The sequence below is a fragment of the Rhinoraja longicauda genome, chromosome 39 (assembly GCF_053455715.1).
Source record: "Rhinoraja longicauda isolate Sanriku21f chromosome 39, sRhiLon1.1, whole genome shotgun sequence".
NCBI classification, from domain to species: domain Eukaryota; kingdom Metazoa; phylum Chordata; class Chondrichthyes; order Rajiformes; family Arhynchobatidae; genus Rhinoraja; species Rhinoraja longicauda.
Window position 1 is genome coordinate 4,467,659 of NC_135991.1, and position 24,346 is coordinate 4,492,004.

The window sequence follows — 24,346 nt, forward strand, 5'->3', positions numbered from 1 at the left end:
TTACATCCCAACTTCTATACTCGATGCTCTGATTTATAAAGGCAAGCATACCAAACGCCTTCTTCACCACCCTATCCACATGAGATTCCACCTTCAGGGAACAATGCACAGTTATTCCCAGATCCCTCTGTTCCACTGCATTCCTCAATTCCCTACCATTTACCCTGTACGTCCTATTTTGATTTGTCCTACCAAAATGCAGCACCTCACACTTATCAGCATTAAACTCCATCTGCCATCTTTCAGCCCACCCTTCCAAAAGGCCCAAGTCTCTCTGTAGACTTTGAAAATCTACCTCACTATCAACTACTCCACCTATCTTAGTATCATCTGCATATTTACTAATCCAATTTGCCACACCATCATCCAGATCATTAATGTAAATGACAAACAACAGTGGACCCAACACAGATCCTTGGGGCATTCCACTAGACACTGGCCTCCAACCTGACATACAATTGTCAACCGTTACCCTCTGGTATCTCCCATTCAGCCATTGTTGAATCCATCTTGCAACCTCACTATTAATACCCAACGATTTAACCTTCTTAATCAACCTTCCATGTGGAACCTTGTCAAATGCCTTACTGAAGTCCATATAGACAACATCCACAGCCTTGCCCTTATCAATTTCCCTGGTAACCTCTTCAAAAAATTCAAGAAGATTAGTCAAACATGACCTTCCAGGCACAAATCCATGTTGACTGTTTCTAATCAGGCCTTGATTATCCAAATAATTATATATATTGTCCCTAAGTATCTTTTCCATTAATTTTCCCACCACAGACGTCAAACTAATAGGTCTATAATTCTGTATTCCAACATTAAGGCAGATTATATATCTAACATGGAATTTACCGGACAATAGACAATAGCCAATAGGTGCAGGAGTAGGCCATTCAGCCCTCAAGCCCTCAATAGCAAGAATATCCTTCCTCAAATTTGGAGACCAAAACTGCACACAGTACTCCAGGTGCGGTCTCACCAGGGCCCGGTACAACTGTAGAAGGACCTCTTTGCTCCTATACTCAACTCCTCTTGTTACGAAGGCCAACATTCCATTGGCTTTCTTCACTGCCTGCTGTACCTGCATGCTTCCTTTCAGTGACTGATGCACTAGGACACCCAGATCTCGTTGAACATCCCCTCTTCCTAACTTGACACCATTCAGATAATAATCTGCCTTTCTATTCTTACTTCCAAAGTGAATAACCTCACACTTATCTACATTAAACTGCATCTGCCATGTATCCGCCCACTCACACAACCTGTCCAAGTCATCCTGCAGCCTTATTGCATCTTCCACACAATTCACACTACCCCCCAGCTTAGTATCATCTGCAAATTTGCTAATGGTACTTTTAATCCCTTCATCTAAGTCATTAATGTATATCGTAAACAGCTGGGGTCCCAGCACCGAACCTTGTGGTACTCCACTGGTCACTGCCTGCCATTCCGAAAGGGACCCATTTATCCCCACTCTTTGCTTTCTGTCTGTCAACCAATTTTCTATCCATGTCAGTACCCTACCCCCAATACCATGTGCTCTAATTTTGCCCACTAATCTCCTATGTGGGACCTTGTCGAAGGCTTTCTGAAAGTCGAGGTACACCACATCCACCGACTCTCCCCTGTCAATTTTCCTAGTTACATCCTCAAAAAATTCCAGTAGATTTGTCAAGCATGATTTCCCCTTCGTAAATCCATGCTGACTCGGAATGATCCTGTTACTGCTATCCAAACCTTTTTCCTCTGCTTCTTTAAGCAATTTGCCCAAGTTGGGGAAAACGTGTTGCATTTTCACGAAGCATTTCCAGATCTGTTTTTGAACCGGGGGCTCTTTTCCCATCACCAATCTGAGCAGGAGCTTGGAACCGGCCGCATGGCTTCCCCTCTCTGTGCGCTGGACGATCTGCTGTGAAACGACGTAGAAGCAGAGAGTCATTGAACTGTATAGAGTTACAATGAACATATTGGGAAGCATTCATAACGAGAGGAGTTGAGTATAGGAGTAAAGAGGTCCTTCTGCAGTTGTATAGGGCCCTGGTGAGACCACATCTGGAGTATTATTGTGTACCGTTTTGGTCTCCAAATTTGAGGAAGGACGTCCTTGCTTTTGAGGCAGTGCAGCGTAGATTCACGAGGTTAATCCCCGGGAAGACGGGACTGTCATATGAGGAAAGATTTGAAAGACTGGGCTTGTATTCACTGGAGTTTAGAAGAATGAGATGGGATCTTATAGAGACATATAAAATTATAAAAGGACTGGACAGGCTAGATGTCCCAATGTTCCCAATGTTGGGGGAGTCCAGAACCAGGGGCCGCAGTCTAAGAATAAAGGGGAGGCCATTTAAAACTGAGGTGAGAAGAAACTTTTTCACCCAGAGAATTATGAATTTGTGGAATTCTCTGCCACAGAGGGCAGTGGAGGCCAATTCACTGGATGAATTTAAAAGAGAGTTAGATAGAGCTCTCGGGGCGAGCGGAATCAAGGGATATGGGGAGAAGGCAGGCACTGTATTGCTGATTGCTGACTGTTTTTGCTGATTGTGGATGATCAGCCATGATCACAATGAATGACGGTGCTGGCTAGAAGGGCCAAATGGCCTCCTCCTGCACCACTTGTCGCTGTTTATATGTTGAAAGGACGACATCAAATAAGGCACGAGACTCTCTGGTAGTGCCCCTGCGATATTTGGAGCAGTGAAGGTGGCGGGCTAAGTACTCGTGAGCCGGATAAAGGGATGCATATTCCCGGGTTGTCGGGACTGATATATGATCGACTGGGCTTGTATTCACTGGAATTTAGAAGGATGAGAGTGAATCTTATAGAAACATATACAATTCTTAAGGGATTGGACAGGCTAGATGCAGGAAAAATGTTTCCGATGTTGGGGGAGTCACAGTTTAAGAATAAGCGTTAGGCCATTTAGCACAGAGATGAGGAAAAACATTTTCACCCAGAGTTGTGAATCTGTGGAATTCTCTGCCACAGAAGGCAGTGGAGGCCAATTCACTGGATGCATTCAACCGAGAGTGAGATAGAGCTCTTCGGGATACGGGGAGAAAGCAGGAACGGTATACCAGGGTACTGATTTTGAATGATATAAAATATCAAATATGAAATAGGAGGTTGAGATCAGCCATGATTGAATGGCGGAGGAGACTCGATGGGCCGAATGGCCTAATTCTACTATAACTTGTGAAATGTGATCTCAACCAGCTGAAGGAAACTTGGAAACGTGATTTGCCTTTCATGAAAGCATGTTCACTTGGCTTTATTGGAGTCACCTTTCATAAATGACCAGTTATTTCCTCTGATCCACGACTCCAATATCTGAGCAAAACTCAACATTAAACTACTGGCACGGGTGGCAGTGATGGGTGGCGCAATGGCAGAGTTGCTGCCTTACAGCGCTTGCAGTGCCAGAGACCCAGGTTCGATCCCGACTACGGGTGCTGCTTGTACATTCTCCCCGTGGGTTTTTTCGGAGACCTTCGGTTTCATCCCACACTTCAAAGACGTACAGGGACGTAGGTTAATTGGCTTGGTGTTTGTGCAAAATTGTCCCTTATGTGTGTAGGAGAGTGCTAATGTGCGGGGATCGCTGGTCGGTACGGACTCGGTGGGCTAACGGGCCTGTTTCCGCACTGCATCTCTAGACTAAACTAAACTACTGTAAATGTCCCATATTGTTTTCCTCATCCATTGAAGAAGCAGGAATTCAGTGAGCTTTGAAAAACCTCAATTGATGAATCTCTGCCATCCTCTCGGAAGGGAAATCCTCTTGGTGCAGTCTCAAGTCACTCAACCGTTCATCCCTATCACTCACCTCATATTCTTCCCCACTGAAATGTCTCTCGTAGGTTAGGATAAGGCCGACTTTCTCCACCGTTTTTTCAATCGCCTGTTCAAGTCCCTTCCGGTAATAATTTGTCAATTGGACCAGCTGAGAATCTTCCCACTTATCCAGCAGGTCAACTATAGTAGATATTGTATCTGCAAATATGGAGGAGCATCATTCACATTGATAACTTTCTCTCTGGGTTGTTTCTACATCTTCAATTGACAAACAGAACCTTCAAGTCAGCAGCTCACCGACACCTCCCGGCAATCGTCACATGCATCTCCAGCCAGGATGTAAGCGGAGCATGTTGGGGTTACATATCGCCTTTCGAGTGGCTCATTGAGAAACACAAAAGTGAAGATATAGCAGAACGGCCTATTGTTTAGTTTAGAGATACAGCGCAGAAACAGGTCCTTTGGCCCACCGAGTCCACACTGACCAGCGATCCCAGCACATCAACACTATCCAACGCACACGAGGGACAATTTATACAAAGCCAATCGACCAACAAATTTGTACGTCTTTGGAGTGTGGGAGGAAACCGAAGATCTCGGACAAAACTCACACAGGTCACGGGGAGAACATACAAACTCAATACAGAAAGCACCAGTTATCGAGATCGAACCCAGGTCTCTGGCGCTGAAAGCGCTGTAAGGCAGCAACTCTACCGATGTGCCCCAACTAGTAGAGGCATAGAGCGTGGAAACAGTTCCTTCAGCCCAAATTGCCCACACCGGCCAACATATCTCATCGACACTAGTCCCACCTGTCCGTATTTGGCCCAAATCGCTCCGAACCTATCCATGTACCCGTCTCAATGTTTCTTAAATGTTGGGGTAGGCCCTACCTCAACTACCTCCTCCGGCAGCTCGTTTCTATACCCTTTGTGTAAAAAAATAACCCCACAGATTCCTATTAAATCTTTTACTCTTCAACTTAAATCTATGCCCTCTGGTCCTGGATTCACCTACTTGCACCTACCCAATCTATTCCTCCCGCGACTTTATACACCTCTATAAGGTCACCCCTCATCCTCCTGCACTCCAAGGTAGAGAGTCCCAGCCTACTCAACCTCTCCCTGCAGCTCAGTCCTCGATTCCTGGCAACATCCTCATAAATCTTCTCTCTCCCTCTCTTGCTTGACAACATCTTTCCTATAATGTGATGCCCAGAACTGAACACAATACTCTAAATGCAGCCTCATCAATGTCATTTACTTCAACATGACCTCCCAACTTCTATACTCATGAAGGCCAATGTGCCAAAAGCCTTTTTGACCACCTGATCTACCTGCGACTCCACCTTCAAGGAACCATGCACCAGCACTCCTGGATTCCTCTGCTCTACAACACTCCCCAGAGTCCAACCATTCACTGTGTAGGTCCTGCCCATGTTAGACTTCCCAAAGTGCTACAGCTCACATCTGTCTGTGCTAAATTCCATCAACCATTCCTCAGCCCAATGCCATTCCTCAGCCTGGCCAATCAATCAAGATCCCGCTTCAATTATGCACAACCACCTTCACTATCTGCAAAACGACCCCACTTTTGTATCATCTGCAAACATGCTAATCGTGCCGTGTACGTTGTCATACCCTCAAAGTTTGTCTTACCTCAATTTATCATTTGAGCTCTTGTGGGGAGGGATATCTACGGCAGCCGTAGTCAGGCTCCGTCTGTACGGAGTTTGTACGTTCTCCCCGTGACCTGCATGGGTTTTCTCCGAGATCTTCGGTTTCCTCCCACACTCCAAAGACGTACAGGTATGTAGGTTAATTGACTGGGTAAATGTAAAATAAATTGTCCCTAGTGTGTGTAGGATAGTGTTAATGTGCGGGGATCGCTGGGCGGCGCGGACCCGGTGGGCTGAAGGGCCTGTTTCCGCGCTGTATCTCTAAATCTAAAAATCTAAATCTATCTTAAACCTAATCGTACAGTGGTCTCCGGCCCCAAAAGGCTCCAGAGACCAATTGGAAAAGGCCAATTTGGGGAGGCTGTGTTGTGAGGACTAAGTGTTTGAGGCTTTGACTAGGAGGTTTGCAGTGACCTCAAAGTGACAAAGGAACGAGGAAGCTGACGTTTTGATCAGGGCCGCCTTCACTGCAGTTCTTGGAGGGGATACCCACAAGGAAGTGTCCAGCGAGTCAGAATGGGTCTAACTTAGAAAGAGAATAATCACTCCACTGCGACTATTATAGACTGCAGATTAGAGGTTACTTTGTGTGGGAGATTGCAGGTAGGTGCGATAATTGTGTGGGACTCGTGGGAGTTTTCAACTTGCCATATAATCACGGATCACTCATTGCGTACTGGTTTGGACAGGGTGTAATTTGTTAAACATGTTCATGAAAACTTTCTTAATCAATGTAAAGAGAGTGTAGAGAGATGTAAAGAGAGTAAAGACGAGGTAGGGCAGGCAACTGACTGAACTGCCAGTGAGCGAGTACTTTGAGAGTAGAGACTATTAATCTATTGCATGTAATGTACTTATGTAGATAGAGAGGACCGGTCCACAGATTAAGCTTCTAAACTGGGACAAGTCGATTTTGGAGACATTAGGCTCTTGCAGCATTTGATTGGGAGAGTCTATTTAGAGATACAGCGCAGAAACAGGCCCTTCGGCCCACCGGGTCTGCGCCGACCAGCAATCCCCGCACATTAACACTATCCTACACCCACTAGGGACATTTTTTACATTTACCAAGCCAATTAATCGACAAACCTGTACGTCTTTGGAGTGTGGTACGAAACCAAAGATCTCGGAGAAAACCTACACAGATCATGGGGAGAACGTACAAACTCCGTACAGACAAGCACCCGTGGTCAGGACTGAACCCGGGTCTCCGGCGTAGCATTCGTTGTAAGGCAGAAACTCTACCGCTGCGCCACCATAACCATCCTATTTGTTGGGAATGGGACGCTGGCAGGTGGGCGCCTTTCAAAAGTGAAATCGTTAAGAGCACAGGGGCAGATTGTTCTTGATAGGGTGAAGGGCAAGGATGACAACGTTTGGGAAAGCTGGTTAATGACAGATTTTGAGACTAATCAGGGAAAAATCAGGCATATATAGAAACATAGAAAAGAGGCGCAGCAGGAGGCCATTTGGCCCTTCGAGCTGCCATTCATTGTGATCATGGCTGATCATCCACAATCAGTAACCTGTGCCTTCCCTATCTCCATATCCCTTGATTCCACAAGCCCCTAGAGCTCTATCTAACTTGCTTTTAAATTAATCCAGTGAATTGGCCTCCACAGCCTTCTGTGGCAGAGAATTCCACCAATTCACAACTCTCTGGGTGAAGAGGTGTTGTGACTAAAAAGATAAGACGCCTGATTGTTAAGTAAAACCACACAGGACAAGTCTTGATCCAGACAAGATGAGAACTGGTAGAGGTGTGTGCTGAGAAATGTGCTGAGGAATGTGTGTGATTAACTACCCGTGAATACTCAGGTATAAATGTACTGTCTGTGCACAATTCAATTGAGTGAGACCACAAGGGCCAGCGAGGTTATCGCCATACCCAGGGTGGTTCTCCCACTCCCACATGCGTGAATAAAAAGGTATGGTTTCATTCTTAAGGTGACTAACGTGATTTGTTGTCTGAAAGCGCAGAGGGACTTTACCATAGAGTCATTGTGGATAGAACTTAGAAATTGTAAGGGTAAAAAGACCCTAATATCTACAGGCCCCCAAACAGTAGCCTGTGTTTCGGGTGCAAGTTGCATCAGGAGTTAAAATTGTCATGTAACAAAGGTAATGCTGCGGTGGTTATGAGAGATTCAATATGCAGGTAGACTGGGAAAATCAGGATGGTACTGAACTGCAAGAAAGGGAGTTTGGAGAGTGCCTCCGAGATGGATTCTTAGAGCCTACCAGGGAGAAGGCAATTCTGGATTTAGTGTTGTGTAATAAACCAAATTTGATAAGGGAACTCAAGGTAAAGGAACCTTAGGAGATAGTGACCAGACAATGATATGTTTCAATCTGCAATTTGAGAGAGGGAAGGTAAAATCGGAAGTGTCAGTATTGCAATTGAAAAAGGGGACTATCGAGGCATGAGGGAGGAGCTGACCAAAGTTGACTGGAAAGGGACCCTAGCAGCGATGGCAGTGGAACAACAATGGCAGGTATTTATGGGAATAATCCCGAAGATGCAGGATCATTTCATTCCAAAGAGGAACAAAGATTCCAAGGGGAGTAAGAGGCTGACAAGAGAAGTCAAGGAGAGTAAAGAAATAAAAGAGAAGACGTACAACATAGCAAAGATGATTGAGTCTGAAGAAGGGTCTCGACCCGAAACGTCACCCATTCCTTCTCTCCTGAGATGCTGCCTGACCTGCTGAGTTACTCCAGCATTTGGGGGTAACTTTTAAAGATCAACAGAAGGTAACCAAAAAGTCAATATGGGGAGAAAATATCAAGTATGAAGGTAAGCTTGCCAAGAATATAAAGGAGGATAGTAAAAGCTTCTTTAGGTATCTGAAGAGGAAAAAAATAGTTAAGACAAATGTGAGTCCCTTGATGACAGAAACAAGTGAATTTATTATGGGAACAAGGAAATGGCAGAGGAGTTGAACAGGTTCTTTGGTTCTGTCTTCACAAAGGAAGACACAAGCAATCTCCCGGATGTACTAGGGGACAGAGGATCTAGGGTGATGGAGGAACTGAAGGAAATTCACATTAGTCAGGAAATGGTGTCGGCATCCCTGGGTACTCAAGGTGGTGGCTCTGGAAATCGTGGACGCATTAGTGATCATTTTCCAATGTTCTAGATTCTCGATCAGTTCGTGTGTATTGGAGGATAGCTAATGTTATCCCACTTTAAGAAAGTAAGGAGAGAGAAAGCACAGAATTGTAGACCAGTTAGCCTGACATCAGTGGTGGGGAAGATGCTGGAGTCGATTATTAAAGATGAAACAGCGGCGCATTTGGATAGCATTAACAGGATCGCTCCAAGTCAGCATGAATTTACGAACGGGACCATGCTTGACAAATCTTCAGGGATATTTTGAGGATGTAACAAGTAAAATGGACAAGGGAGAGCCAGAGGATGTAGTGTACCTGGACTTTCAGAAACCCTTTGATAAGGTCCCACACAGGAGACTAGTGGGCAAAATTAGAGCACATGGTATTGGGGGTAGGGTATTGACATGGATAGAAAATTGGTTGGCAGACAGGAAACAAAGAGTCAGGATTAACGGGTTCTTTTCAGAATGGCAGGCAGTGACTAGTGGGGTGCCACAAGGCTCAGTGCTGGGACCGCAACCATTTACAATATACGCTAGTGATTTAGATGAAGGAATTAGAATTAAAAGTAACATTAGCAAATTTGCAGACGTCACAAAGCTGGGTGGCAGTGTGAACTGCTATGAGGTGACTTGGACAGGTTGGGTGAGTGGGCAGATGCAGAGATATGTGGCTAAACGTGAGGTTATCCACTTTGGTGGCAAGAACAGAAAGGCAGATTATTATCTGAATTGTGTCAGGTTAAGAAAAGGGGAAGTACAACAAGACCTGGGTGTCCTTGTACATCAGTCACTAACAGTAAACATGCAGGTACAGCAGGCAGTGAAGTAAGCTAATGGCATGTTGGCTTCATAACGAGAGGAGTTGAGTATAGGAGCTAAGAGGTCCTTCTGCAAATTACAGGGCCCTAGTGAGACCACACGTGAAGTGTTGTGTGCAGTTTCCTTCTCCTAATTTGAGAAATGACAGTCTTGCTATTGAGGGAGTGCAGCATAGGTTCACGAGGTTAATTCCCGGGATGGTGGGACTGCACTATGATGAAAGAATGGAGAAACTGGGCTTGTATTCACTGGAAAATTAGAATGGATGAGAGGGAATCTTATAGAAACAAAAAAATTAAGGGATTGGGCATGCTAGATGCAGGAAACATGTTCCCGATGTTGGAGTCCAGAACCAGGGGAGACAGTTTAAGAATAAGGGGTAGGCCATTTTGAACTGAGATGAGGAAAAATGTTTTCACCCAGAGGGCTGTAAATTTGTGAAATTCTCTGCCTCAGAAGGTAGTGGAGGCCGATTCACTGGATGCATTCAAAAGAGAGTTAGATGGAGTTCTTGGGGCTCGCGGAATCAAGGGATATGGGGAGACGGCAGGAACAAGGTACTGATTGTGGATGATCAGATTGTGGGTGGGCGGCACGGTGGCGCAGCGGTAGAGTTGCTGCCTTACAGCAAATGCAGCGCCGGAGACTCAGGTTCGATCCTGACTATGGGCGCCGTCTGTACGGAGTTTGTACGTTCTTCCCGTGACCTGCGTGGGTTTTCTCCGAGATCTTCGGTTTCCTCCCACACTCCAAACACGTACAGGTATGTAGGTTAATTGACTGTGTAAATGTAAAAACAGTCCCTAGTGTGTGTAGGATATTGTTAACGTGCGGGGATCGCTGGGCGGCGCGGACTCGGTGGGCTGAAGGGCCTGTTTCTGCGCTGTATCTCTAAATCTAAATCTAAAATCAGTCATGATCACATTGGCGGTGCTGGCTCAAAGGGCCGAATGGCCTACTCCTGCACCTATTGTCTATGTATTGTCTGCATTCTGTAGCCCTCAGTTCAAACAGGGTCGATGAAATCCCCCTCTGAATGTTTACATATATAAATATAAAGATGCAAATATACCTGCGTCCATTTTTATTCTTCAAACTGATGGGCCTTCCTTCTGTTTGTTGCGTATCCTTCTTTGCGTTGCAGGATCACAGGCCCTGAAGTTCTGCAAAATGACAGAAACAATTGGTAAACATAAGCCGAGTGATTTTATGGCAGAAAAAGTGGCCATACTGGGAAAATGTTAACGCAGCTGTTAATAATATCTTGGGTTATAAAATCCCAAATACCTGCCCTGTGATGCACCTGGGGTGCATTACAGATAGAAGATACCTACTTGATTAACGTTTTACTTACAGCAAGTAAGGAGGCAGGCAGTGGCTTAATGAAAACAGGAACAGTGGCTAGAAATTGTGCAAGACATCTTTACTTTGGTGAAACGGACATATGTGGAGGGGGCGTGGCTGCGTTCTGCAGCTGCGGCTCACCGGCAGTCTCTCTGTCTTTTTTTTTTTTTTGTCTATTGTTATCGTTAAATGTATGTTTTGATTTATTTTTAACTCTGTATATGTGGGGGGTGGGGGAAACCTTTTTTTCCAATCTCCTCCTCAACGGAGATGCGACCTTTATCGTGTTGTATCTCCGTTCGCGCTACAGCCTAACACCGTGGAGTCGGCGGCCTCCAGCTGGGATCGACCTTGAAGACTCCGGTCGCAGGGCCTGGACTTACTATCTCAGAGGCTTCGGCCGTGGGCCCTGCAGACCGCAACATCTGGAGTTCGCAGGTCCCTGGCTGGCGACCGGTTTTCGGGAGCTCCAGCCGTAGCAGCTTCGACCGCCCCGGAGCGCGAGGTTTGATCGACCCGCTCGCAGGCCCTTTATCGCCCTGCGTGGCTCGGCCGCGGCACTTTCCATCGCCCGGTGGGGGCTCAGGACCTTCATCGGCCTGCTCGGCTCGGCACTGGGACTTTCCATCGCCCGGTGGTGGCTTCAAAAGTCGGGAGCCTCGATCGCCTCGTGGCACCACGGGAGAAGAATGAGGAGGAGATAAGACTTTTCTTTGCCTCCCATCACAGTGAGGGTGTGCCTGGAGCAATCACTGTGATGGCTGTTTGTGTTAAATTGTAATTGTGTGTCTTGTGTTTTTTATTGTCTACGGCCGTGAGAGGACGCTGGCGCTATTTGTTCGCCGCTTCTCCGTCAGTTTGTCAGTTTGTTCGTTTTTATGTTTCGACTGTTTTGTAAAGCGTCTTTGAGCATTTGGAAAAGCGCTATATAAAATAAATGTTTATTATTATTATTAGATCTCTTGAGAGTCAAGGAGAATTCATTTGCGAAGATCTGGGAAAAAATGGATCGTTTATTTGAGCCATGACACCAACCAGATAAATGCCTAGCTAGATATTGGAAGATTATGTTATATAGAACGAGATGGTATGTTTGTGCGAATATTGAAATATCTCCAGATAACCAATCATTGTTACTTTTTAATTTTTTATTTGGAAAGCCTTATTCTAATTTATTTTGTTGTTTTTGTATTTTGTTGTTTTTCTTATTTTATTTTATTTATGTTGATGGTGTTGTACTGTTTTGTATATATTTCTGTGAAAAATCAATAAAAACTTAAGTGAAAAAAAGTGGATGGTTTCGCAGATAGTCGGGCAGGAGGGCCGAGGAATGGAATACAGAATAAGGTCGACACAAAATGCTGGAGTAACTCAACGGGACAGGCAGCATCTCAGGAGAGAAGGAATGGGTGACGTTTCGGGTCGAGACCCTCCTTCAGACTGAAGAAATGTGAGGTGCTGTCTTTTGGGAAGTCCAACCTGGGTAGACGCTAAAAGGTGAATGAGAGGGCTGTGGGGAGTGTTACAGAGCAGATTGGCTGCTCCTCCCTTACACCCTGCTTTATTGATCAAGGACAATGTCACGGCAACAGTCCAAGATAACGTCACAGTTGGTTCATCCAGTGAGGCAGTGGAGGCCAATTCTCTGAATGCATTCAAGACAGAGCTAGATAGAGCTCTTAAGGATAGCGGAGTCAGGGGGTATGGGGAGAAGGTAGGAACGGGGTACTGATTGAGAATGATCAGCCATGATCACATTGAATGGTGGTGCTGGCTCGAAGGGCCGAATGGCCTACTGCACCTATTGTCTATTGATCCCTCTCCCCATCCCCTGATCCCTCTCCCCACCCCCTGCAACCTCTCCCCACCCACCTGGACCCTCTCACCTCCCTCCCCACCCCCCTGATCCCTCTCACTACCCTCCCCACCCACCTGCAACCTCTCCCCACCCACCTGCACCCTCTCACCTCCCTCCCCACCCCCTGATCCCTCTCACTACCCTCCCCACCCACCTGCAACCTCTCCCCACCCACCTGCACCCTCTCAACATCCTGAATCATCATAACGCCCTCCTAAACCCTCTCCCCACCCATCATGCCCGCACCGCGATCTGTAAACTCGGGTCCTCACCAGACACGGTGGCGCAGCGGTAGAGTTGCGGGTTCTATCCCGACCACGGGCGCTGTCTGTACGGGGGTTGTACGTTTCTCCCCGCGATCTGCGTGGGTTTTCTCCGAGATCTTCGGTTTCTTCCCACCCTCCAAAGACGTGCGGGTCTGTAGGTTAATTGGCTCGGTAAATGTGAAAAGAAAATGTCCCCATTGGGTGCAGGATAGTCAATAAACAATATTGCCCTAGTCGGCCATTCGGCCCTTCGAGTCAATGTGATGATTGTGTTAAAAATTGTCCCTGGTGGGGTTAGGATACTTCTAGTTTTGTCCCTGGTGAACTCTTCGTTAGTGGTGACCACAAACAAGATGCCAAAGTACAGACCTTGCTCAAAGTACAGACACTATAAACCCACCAACCACGTTTGGCCGCAGTTTTACTCCGCTCCACTTCTGGGAGCGGCCGCGGGCCACCAGAGGTCCCACCCCTCGCGTCACGGCAGCCTCTGCCTCTGCCATTGGATAGCGCCGCCGATTGACATTCCCCGCGGCCAATGGGAATGAATGCATCCGTTATGTCCCGCCCCTGCACAACGCCATGGGGCGTGTCTATACCCTGCCATTGGTTAGCCGATATTCCCCACAGCCAATGGCAAAGAAGAGGTCCTCTATGTCCCGCCCCTGCACAACGTCATGGGGCGTGTCCAGCCTCTGCCATTGGTTGTGACCGCGGAGTATCGTTCCCCACAGCCAATGGGAAGGAATATGCCCTTTGTGTCCGTGTCTATACCCTGCCATTGCTTAGCTGACATTCCGCCCAGCCAATGGGAAAGAAGAGGTCCTCTTTGTGCGGCCCCTCATTAACGTCATGGGGCGTGTTCAGCCTCTGCCATTGGTTCGCGCCGCCAAGTGACATTCCCCACAGCCAATGGAAAGGAAACTCCCCGATTTGTCCCGCCAACCAATGACGTCATGGGGCGTGTCTGTCAATGGTTATCGATGTCTGATTGACTTTGCCTGCGACCAATGGCAAATAATCAGGTCGCTGGGAACCGCCCCTTCTCGATAATCAGCGGGGGTCCAGCCTCCCCCGTTGATTATCATCCCTGACCAAAGATACTAGAGAAGCAAGATGAACCACTCCGTTGAAATCGCCTCGACTGAAGTGCAGCACGTAACGGAGAGGAACGTCCGCCTTTTTGTTAAGCAAAGGAAGGAATGGGTCCGTTATGCCTCTCGTAGTGTAATCAGTGTTTTGGGGGAACAGTATGTCTGATGATACCATAAAAATGCAGAATATATCTCATCTATCAATTCAAATGTTTCTGCTGTAGCGACCATAGAGAGTGGTCCTAGGTGTCGAACCCTCAGATTGGCCAGTAAGGTCACGTGTGGGTGCGACCGCAAGGATTGGTCCATGGAGTGAAACCGCTGATTGGACAGCGTCGTCACGTGCGGTTTTGGTGCCCAAAGGAGTCAGTTGAGAGACTCCTTCGAAGTGAACAGTTAGTTTTAATGGTTGTCTGTAATCTCATTATGTAAACTTTGTGATCGAATATTGCTGTCGCAATAAACTTCTTCAACAAAGAACGAGCCTCCAGACTCGCCATATTGGTGACCCCGACATGATCCAGCCGATCACCTACCACGAGTGAACACGAAGCCTCGTTTTTGGCTTCTATGCCCGGTGCACCGCAGCTAAGCGCGGTCAGCGTTCACCTTCCGTCGTTTTGGTTTGTCCATACCGAAGCCCATTTTCACTTAAGAAACATCTCAGCAGACGCGACAAAGTACTACTACCTCGTCAGCGCTCTACCGCCGGAGACGACCGCACGGGTGATGCTGTTCATCGTCAACCCTCCCGCAGAAGACAAGTACGAGGCCACGAAGGCACTGTTATTACGAACCTTCAGATGCAGTAGGCATGACCGAGCTAAGAGGCTTATGCACCTACCGGATCTCGGAGATCGGCTGCCGTCCGTTCTCATGGCTGAAATCTTAGCGCTAGCAGGTGAACACACGGATTGCCTCATGTTCGAGCAGGCATTCCAAGAGAAGCTTCCCGAAGATGTCAAACTTTTGCTCACGGATTGTTCTTTTAAGGACCCCGTGGCATATGCAGAAAAAGCCGATGCGCTCATGGCGTCCAAATCAAAAAGAAGCAGTTCGATCAACAAGGTCTCAACATCAGCGGCCGAGCCACAGCGGCATCAAGATGGCGCAGCATCTCCCGCCAATTCTCCAAAAACCCGCCAAAAGGATCTGTACAAGCGCGGCTGGTGCTATTACCATCTACGATGGGGTGGAGAATCCCGCAACTGCCGCTCACCTTGTACCTTCTTGGGAAATGCCTCGGCCGATCGTATATAGATGCGGTTGCGATTGGCCAGAACCGGCGCCTCTACGTCCGAGATCGATTCACGGACACAGAATTTTTGGTTGACACGGGAGCCATAGTCAGTATCGTACCGCCGACCAGATCGGGTAAGACAGGTCCTACCCTCATCGCGGTTAATGGCAGCCCCATCCGCACGTATGGTACGCAGACAATGTCCCTGGCTTTAGGCATCCGCACGTACGAATGGCCATTCATTATCGCGGACGTCAGCCAAGCGATCCTAGGCGCGGATTTCCTCTGGGCCTTTTCACTAGTCCCGGATGTCCGCGGTAACGACCTTCGACCCTCCGCCAGCAGCGACGAGCCCGCCGCTCCGCCGGCCGCCACACCGCCCAGCCCAACTCTCCAGGCCGTCGTCGCGTCCCCCGACCCGTTTGCTGAGGTCCTGGCGGAGTTTCAAGAGCTGCTCATCCAACGCTTCGACGCCCCTTCAGCCAGGCACGGCGTCGTCCACAACATCCGCACCGTGGGCCCCCCGTTTTCGCTCGGGCCCGGAGGTTACCGCCCGACAGGCTGGTGGTGGCGCGGGCAGAATTCTGGAAGATGGAAGAAATGGGCATTGTCCATCAGTCCGACAGCCCGTGGGCTTCGCCGTTGCATATGGTCTCCAAAACATCTGTGGGGTGGAGACCATGCGGCGATTACCGGCGCCTCAATGCCATCACCACGGCTGACCGCTACCCCATACCGCACCTCCAGGACTTCTCGTCTGGGCTGGAAGGTGCCGTGGTGTTCTCCAAGATCGATTTGGTGCGTGGCTACCACCAGATCCCTGTGCGTCCGGAGGACATACCAAAAACTGCCACGATCACTCCGTTCGGGTTGTTCGAATGGTTGCGCATGCCTTTCGGTTTAAAGAACGCGGCACAGGCCTTCCAGCGACTCATGGACCGTGTTGGTCGAGGTTTGCCTTTTGTGTTCATTTATTTAGATGATATCCTGGTCGCCAGCCCTCGGAGCAGGAACACCTGGCCCACTTGCGGACTGTATTCCAGTGGCTCCAAGACCACGGTATCATCATCCAACCCTCCTAGTGTCAATTTGGCCTTCCTTCTCTCGATTTCTTAGGGCACAGGATCACCCCTGCCGGCGCCACCCCTTTGCCCGAGAAGGTGGAGGCTATCCGTGCATTTCTGCGGCCCACCACAGTGAAGGGTCTGCAAGAGTTCATGGGCATGGTGAACTTCTACCATAGGTTCGTCCCAGCAGCAGCACGGGTCATGCGCCCACTCTTCCAGTGCCTCGCGGGTAAACCTGTAGAGTTGGTATGGTCCTCGGCCGCGGAGTCGGCCTTTGCAGCAGCTAAGGCGGCTTTGGCAGACGCCACCATGCTGTTCCACCCGCGCGCCTCCGCCCCCACGGCCCTGACGGTTGACGCGTCTGACGTGGCGGTGGGAGGGGTTTTGGAACAGCAGGTCGGTGGCCTTTGGCAGCCCTTGGCGTTTTTCAGCCGGCAACTGAGTTCGGCTGAGCTGAAATATCATATCATATCATATATATACAGCCGGAAACAGGCCTTTTCGGCCCTCCAAGTCCGTGCCGCCCAGTGATCCCCGTACATTAACACTATCCTCACCCACTAGGGACAATTTTTTACATTTTACCCAGCCAATTAACCTACATACCTGTACGTCTTTGGAGTGTGGGAGGAAACCGAAGATCTCGGAGAAAACCCACGCAGGTCACGGGGAGAACGTACAAATATAGCGCCTTTGACCGAGAGCTTCTGGCTCTCTACTTAGCTGTCCGTCACTTTAGGTATTTCCTAGAAGGCCGCCCGTTTGTGGCCTTTATGGACCATAAACCGTTAACTTTTGCTTTTTCCAAATTGTCTGACCTATGGTCGGCCCGCCAGCAGCGGCACCTGACTGCCATCTCTGAGTTTACCACCGATGTCCGTCATGTCGTGGGTAAGCTTAATGCCGTCGCTGACGCCCTGTCTCGGCCTGCTGTTTCCCCCATTTCAGCGGTAGACTGCGAGGTGGATCCCCAGGAGCTTGCGGAGGCACAGCTCCTGGCGGACACCGCCTCGGCATACCAGTCCGCCACTTCAGGGTTGAAGTTGGCTCAGGTGGCCTGCGGGCCGGCGGGCACAAAAGTCTGGTGTGATGTTTCCCTTCCCCGTCCCAGGCCGGTGGTGCCGCCCTCCCTTCAGCGCCGGGTGTTTGATGCCATTCACGGGCTGGCGCACCCGTCCATCCGTTCCACCTCTGCCTTAGTAGCCGCTCGGTTTGTGTGGCATGGCTTGGGCCCGTTCCTGCATTCCCTGCCAGACCGCTAAAGTCCAACGCCAATTCCAGCCCACGGTACAAGAGTTTGCGGTCCCAGCGGTCCGTTTTTTCCATATTCATGTGGATTTAGTCGGACCTTTATCTTCCTCCCGGGGCTACACCCATCTGCTCACGGTAGTGGATCGGTTCACCCGGTGGCCGGAGGCTTTCCCATTGTCAGATACCTACGCTGCCTCTTGTGCCAGGGCCCTGGTCCTCCATTGGGTGGCCCGTTTCGTGGTTCCGTCTGTTATCACCACCGACAGGGGGCCACAGTTCACCTCTACCCTCTCGGCCACGCTAGCAGAGCTGTACAGCTCCCGGTTGCAACACACCACAGCGTACCACCCTCAGGCTAATGGGCTCGTGGAGAGGTTCCACCGACAACTCAAGGTGGCCCTCAGTGCGAGGCTGGAGGGCCCGGACTGTGTAGACCTACTTCCCTGGGTACTTTTGGGTATCCGGACTGCTCCTAAGCAGGATCTCGGTGCGTCGTCCACGGAACTAGTATATGGCTCGCCATTTCGAGTACCCGGAGATTTGCTGCCGGAGTCCTCTGGTCAGCCGCCTTCAGTTCCGTCGGTGTTAGCATCACTCCGGGCACGCGTGGGTTCCCTGGCTCTGGTTCCGACTTCGCGTCATGGGTGTCTCATGTTGCATGAACCGCCTGCCTTGAAGGACTGTGAGTTTGTGCTTCTGCGTAGAGATGCCCATCGTTCCCCATTGCAGAGGGTCTATGAAGGGCCGTTTCAGGTTTTGCGTAAACGGACGGTCACCTTCACCTTATAATAATAATAATAAACATTTATTTTATATAGCGCTTTTCCAAGTGCTCAAAGACGCTTTACAAAAACAGTTAAGACATAAAAACAAACAAACGAACTATCCTGACGGAGAAGCGGCGAACAAATAGCGCCAGCGTCCTCTCACGGCAGTAGACAATAAAGAACACAAGACACACAATTACAATTTTAACACAAACAGCCATCACAGTGATTGCTCCAGGCACACCCTCACTGTGATGGAAGGCAAAGAAAAGTGTTATCTCCTCCTCATTCTTCTCCCGTGGTGCTACGAGGCGATCGAGGCTCCAGACCTTTGACGCCCCCACCGGGCGATGGAAAGTCCCAGGGCCGTGCCGAGCAGGCCGATGAAGGTCCTGAGCCCCCACCGGGCGATGGAAAGTGCCGTGGCCAGGCCACGCAGGGCGATGAAGGGCCTGCGAGCGGGTCGATCCAACCTCGCGCTCCGGGGCGGTCGAGAGCCGGTCGCCAGCCAGGCACCTGCGAACTCCAGATGTTGCAGTCTGCAGGGCCCATGGCCGAAGCCTCCGAGATGGTAAGTCCAGGCCCTGCAACCGGAGTCTTCAAGGTCGATCCCAGCTGGAGGCCGCCGACTCCACGGTGTTAGGCCGTAGCTCGAACGGAGATACGACACGGTAAAGGTCGCATCTCCGTTGAGGAGGAGATTGGAAAAAAAGGTTTCCCCCACCCCCCCACCACCCCCCACATAAACAGAGTTAAAAATAGATCAAGACGCACATTTAAACGATGACAATAGACCAAAACAAAAAAAGACAGAGAGACTGCCGGTGAGCCGCAGCTGCAGAACGCAGCCACGCCCCCTAAGACGTGGGCGGCAGGAGTGAGCTCGTCTCGGTGTCCGGGCTTAAACCTGCGCACTTGGATCCGGACAGCCCTGTCCTGGTCGGTCAACCGCCTCGGCGAGGCCGTCCTCCTGCAGTTACACCCGGTCCAGGACCCCCCGCTCCTGTGGTTCCGGCTGCCCCTCTCCTTACTCGTTCTGGTCGCGAAATCCGGCTCCCTGCTAGGTTCCGTACCTCGGGTTCTGGGGGGGGTCATGTAGCGACCATAGAGAGTGGTCCTAGGTGTCGAACCTTCAGATTGGCCAGCAAGGTCACGTGTGGGTGCGACCGTAAGGATTGGTCCAGGGAGTGGGACCGCTGATTGGACAGCATCGTCACGTGCGGTTTTGGCGCCCGAAGGAGTCAGTTGAGAGACTCCTTCGAAGTGAACAGTTAGTTTTAATGGTTGTCTGTAATCTCGTTATGTAAACTTTGTGATCGAATATTGCTGTCGCAATAAACTTCTTCAACAAAAAACGAGCCTCCAGACTCGCCATACTGCAAGTTTCTGCCTACTAAAATGGCGCCATGACTTACTACGGTTTTTAGGGTCGAGTGGTCTATCTTGCTCTGCTCTGTTATCTTTGTCCCTCACTGACATTAAACAAGGTAGACACAAAATGCTGGAGTAACTCAGCGGGTCGGGCAGCATCTATGGAGAGAACGAATGGGTGACGTTTCGGGTCGAGACCCATCTTCAGACTTATGTCAGGGGAGGTGGTGGGACAAAGATGGGATGTAGTCAGAGACAGGAAGACAGTGGGAGAACTGGGAAGGGGAGGGTATAGAGAGGGGAAGCAGGGACTACCTGAAGTTAGAGACGTCAATGTTCATACTGCAGGGGTGCAAGCTACCTGTAATGGCAGTTTCCTGTAATGGCTTCTTCTTGAGTTCCGTTGTAGAATCGGATTTTGCTTGTAGAACAAGTCTTTCTTAAATTCCTTTTACTTTAGTCCATACAGAGCAAGTTCTTTACTCTATTGTAATGGCAGTTTCTATACCATCTCGAGATCCCACTTCGATAGCCATTACTTCTCGGGGATGAAATGTAGTTATAGCTTACGCACACGTCGCACCCTGATAGTCAAGTCAAGTCAAGTCAAGTCAATTTTATTTGTATAGCACATTTAAAAACAACCCACGTTGACCAAAGTGCTGTACATCTGATTAGGGACTAAGGGGAAAAAATGAAACATACAGTTCACGCAAACAGTTCACAGCGCCTCCTCAATGAGCCTCAAACGCTAGGGAGTAGAAATAGGTTTTGAGCCTGGACTTAAAAGAGTCGATGGATGGGGCAGTTCTGATGGGGAGAGGGATGCTGTTCCACAGTCTAGGAGCTGCAACCGCAAAAGCGCGGTCACCCCTGAGCTTAAGCCTAGACCGCGGGATAGTGAGTAGCCCCAAGTCGGCCGACCTGAGGGACCTGGAGTTAGAGAGGGGGGTTAGAAGATTTTTGATGTAGGGGGGGGGGGGAATGTCCATTTAGGGCTTTATACGTGAATAGGAGGAGCTTGAAAGTTGATTCTGTACCGTACAGTTAGCCAGTGGAGAGAGGCCAGAATCGGGGTGATGTGGTCCCTTTTACGGGTACCCGTCAGGAGTCTCGCTGTGGCGTTTTGGACCAGTTGCAGGCGGGACAGGGAAGATTGGCTGATCCCAGTGTATAGGGAGTTGCAGTAGTCTAGGCGGGAGGAAATGAAAGCGTGAATGATTTTTTCTGTGTCGTCGAATTGGAGGAAAGGTTTGATTTTAGCTATGGTTCGAAGTTGGAAGAAGCTGGCTTTTACCACAGTGTTGACTTGCTTATCAAATTTTAATGCAGAGTCAAATATCATGCCGAGGTTTTTGACATGCAGTTTGACTAGGCAGGATAGACTTCCAAGACTGCCTGTTATCGATTTGATGGAGTCGGGGGGGCCGAATAGGATGACCTCAGACTTGCTCTCATTTAATTGGAGGAAGTTCTGTGCCATCCAACATTTTATGTCCTCAAGGCAGTGTAAGAGGCTGTTTAAATTTGACTGGTTGTTGGGTTTCAGTGGGTGGTAAAGCTGAGTGTCATCGGCATAGCAGTGGAAAGAAATGCCGTGCCTTTGAATGATTTGGCCAAGGGGGAGCATGTATAGAGAGAAGATGTGGAACTCCGCAGGAGAGGCTAGCTGGACCAGAGGAATAACTGCCTATGTTGATGGCGAAACTCCTATCTTTGAGGTACGAAGCGAACCAGCTCAGGGCAGTGCCATCAATGCCAACCGCGTACCGGAGACGGTCAATAAGGATGGTGTGGTCCACTGTATCGAACGCTGCGCTGAGGTCGAGAAGGAGCAGGATTGCACAGTCGCCGGTGTCGATGGCGAGAAGCAGGTCGTTATGTACCTTCAACAAGGCAGACTCTGTGCTGTGGTGGGCTCTGAAACCTGACTGGAAACTTTCCAGGATGGTGTTTTGGTGCAGGTGGGGCACTAATTGGTTTAGAATTGCCTTTTCAAGGACTTTTGACAGGAATGGCAGTTTGGAAATGGGTCTGTAGTTGCTAGGCAAGGTGGGGTCTAGGTTAGGTTTTTTCAGTAGGGGCTGGACCACCGCATGCTTGAAACTGGTTGGAACAGTGCCAGTGGCCAGAGAACTGTTGATAATAGAGAGGATGCTGGGACCGGCTATTGCAATGACATCCTTCAGAAGGGCAGTGGGGGCAGGATCAAGGGGGCAGGTTGCAGGTTTCATAGCGGAGACAAGCTTTGCAAGGGAGGATAGAGTGACGGATTGGAAGCAGTCCAATTTAGATGAACAGACTAGTGAGACAGCTAGGTCACGGATGGGAGCGGAAATGTTCATTCTAATGTTCTCAACTTTGTTGGTGAAAAATTTAGCGAATTCTTCGCACTTAGCAGGGGACCTAACTAAGCTGGTACTGGGGGCGGGACATATGACAGAGGTAATTGTTCTAAATAGGACCTTGGAGTTATGAGAGCTTTTGGAAATAAGGTCGGAGAAGTATTGTGCTCTAGCAGACTTTACTGCTTCCTGGTATTTGAGAAGATTGTTTCTCAGAATTTCGAAGGAAATTTGAAGCTTGTCACATTTTCACCTCCTTTCTGATTTTCTGCCCTCCCTTCTTAGGGCTTTGGTGGTGTCATTGAGCCACGGCCGACCTTTGGGCTTAGGCTTTTTCATTTTAAGGGGAGCGATAAAATCCAGGATGGAAGAGCAAGTGATATTAAATAAAGAGGCGAGATCTTCAGTGCTGAGATGGGGGGGAGAGGCCTCAATAGTGCAGATGTTGGGGGCAGCTGTGAGAGCCTCGGAGAATTTACTGGCAGTCAATGAATTTATGTCGCCGGAGTAGCGAACAGGGAGATGAGATTTTGCGGGAGATAAAGGCAGAGATGCGTCAAAAATGATAGCGCTATGGTCCGATAGACAGGCTTCAGTAGTTTCAATGTTGTTGATTGGGAATCCGGACGATAACACTAGGTCGAGAGTATGGCCTAACTTGTGAGTGGGTCCCGTGGTGTGAAGAGTCAGATTGAAGGACTCAACCAGGTGCATAAATTCACTCACAAAAGGCTTAGTGGGACAGCAAACATGAATATTAAAGTCACCAAGAATCATGATCCGGACAGAGTTCCACGAGTGGAGCAAGCTCACCAGGGTTAAGCCAGGATTCTGTGAGCAGTAAGAAGTCCAATCCATGGGTGGTGAAGAAGTCGTTGAGGATGAAGGTCTTGTTCTGTAGGGATCTTGCGTTGATCACGGCCACTTTAGCAGGGACAGCAGGTGAGCTTCGGTCCGGTAGCGGCTCCCACGCCAGCGGGCGGAGGTTCAGGGAGACCACGCCGCTGCACTTCACAGATGGCCTTGCTGGGAGCCCGCGGGCCGGCAGTCCAGGGACCGGGATGATCGGTCGAAGAGCGGCATACCTGATAGGACAAAACGAATCTTCCAAACTCCTTTTCTTCATTAATTGGTTTTACTAAAGTAGCACAAATTATAGAGTAATAAATCAGTTTCCGTACTTTATCAAATGTTTCTTCTTCAAACAATATCTAGAAATTCTTGCAGTTATTACCGTATGGTTCTTACAAATATAATCGGTGCGAGCGCATGGTACGAGCGCGTGGTAAATAACTGTATGCTCACCATCCTCCGAGTCTCAACTGACCCACAACCTCTGTCGACACACTAGCCTCCTCCCATCTAGACACTCCCCATTACGCATTAAGTCACACCCACAAGCAGGCAAAAAAGAAATGTTAATATTAAAACATAGCCATAACACAATGGCAATAACTGAATTAAGCATAAATGGCTCCTACACTACCCAAGCAAAATATGAGGTGCTGTTACTTTAATTTGTGCTGGGCCTCACTATTACAATGGAGGAGGCCCAGGACAGAAAGGTCAGAGTGAGAGGGGGACTTGAAGTGCTGAGCCACCGGGAGATCAGGTTGGTTAAGGTGGACTGAGCAAAGGTGTTGTGCGAAATGTTCGCTGAGACTGCGCTTGGTCTCGCCGATGTAGAGAAGTTGACATCTGGGACAGCGGATACAATAGATAAGCTTGGGGGACGTGCAGGTGAACCTCTGCCTCACCTGGAAAGACTGTTTGTGTCCCTGGGTGGAGTTGAGGGGGGGGGGGATGTAAAAGAACAGGTGTTGCAACTCCTGCGGTTGCAGGGGAAAGTACCTGGGCAGGGCGTGGTTTGAGTGGGAAGGGACGAGTGAACCAGGGAGGGAACAGTCTCTGCAGAAAGCAGAAAGGGGTGGAGATGGGAAAGAGTGGGGTGCTGTTCAGGACACGTCCTGCTCCCCTACCCTTCACTTCATGGGAGGATCCGTATCTGCCATTGGTTATTCGCCCGCCGATCGGCATTCCCTGCGACCAATTGATGCTTTGCATCTTCGGCTGGAGGGTGACATGCCTTGGCAGGCGACATGTCCCACGCATGTCCTGCATCATGTGGAGGAATGCCCCCAGCAGTTGGTTATCGTCAAAGATACTAGAGGAGCAAGATAGACCACACGAGCCTAAAAATCCCGAAGTAGGGCATGGGTAAAATGCAGCACCATTTTAGTCGGCAGATTCTGTGTGCTAGACTGGGCAGTGTTCACAACTCTCTGCGATTTCTTCAAATATAACATGTTTGCAAACAATTATTTTTGT

The 24,346-nt window shown here is 49.2% G+C and overlaps 1 protein-coding gene across 4 annotated transcripts in view; it reads right to left on the minus strand.

Moving 5' to 3' along the window:
- LOC144611133 (NACHT, LRR and PYD domains-containing protein 3-like) overlaps positions 1-13,340 on the minus strand; it is a 34,597-nt gene extending 21,257 nt beyond the window's left edge. The window contains exons 1-4 of one of the 4 annotated variants that reach the window (XM_078430199.1): positions 12,890-13,340; positions 10,488-10,578; positions 3,834-4,000; positions 1,744-1,915 (exon numbers count right to left, since the gene is read on the minus strand). In XM_078430199.1, coding sequence (XP_078286325.1) covers positions 1,744-1,915; positions 3,834-4,000; positions 10,488-10,497 — 349 coding nt within the window. In that variant the 5' untranslated portion in view covers positions 10,498-10,578; positions 12,890-13,340. Of the gene's footprint in view, positions 1-1,743; positions 1,916-3,833; positions 4,001-5,460; positions 5,467-10,487; positions 10,579-10,769; positions 10,785-12,889 lie in introns of those variants that run through there. The other 3 variants (XM_078430200.1, XM_078430201.1, XM_078430202.1) reach the window with 3 other exon arrangements.
- Positions 13,341-24,346: the final 11,006 nt, after the last annotated feature.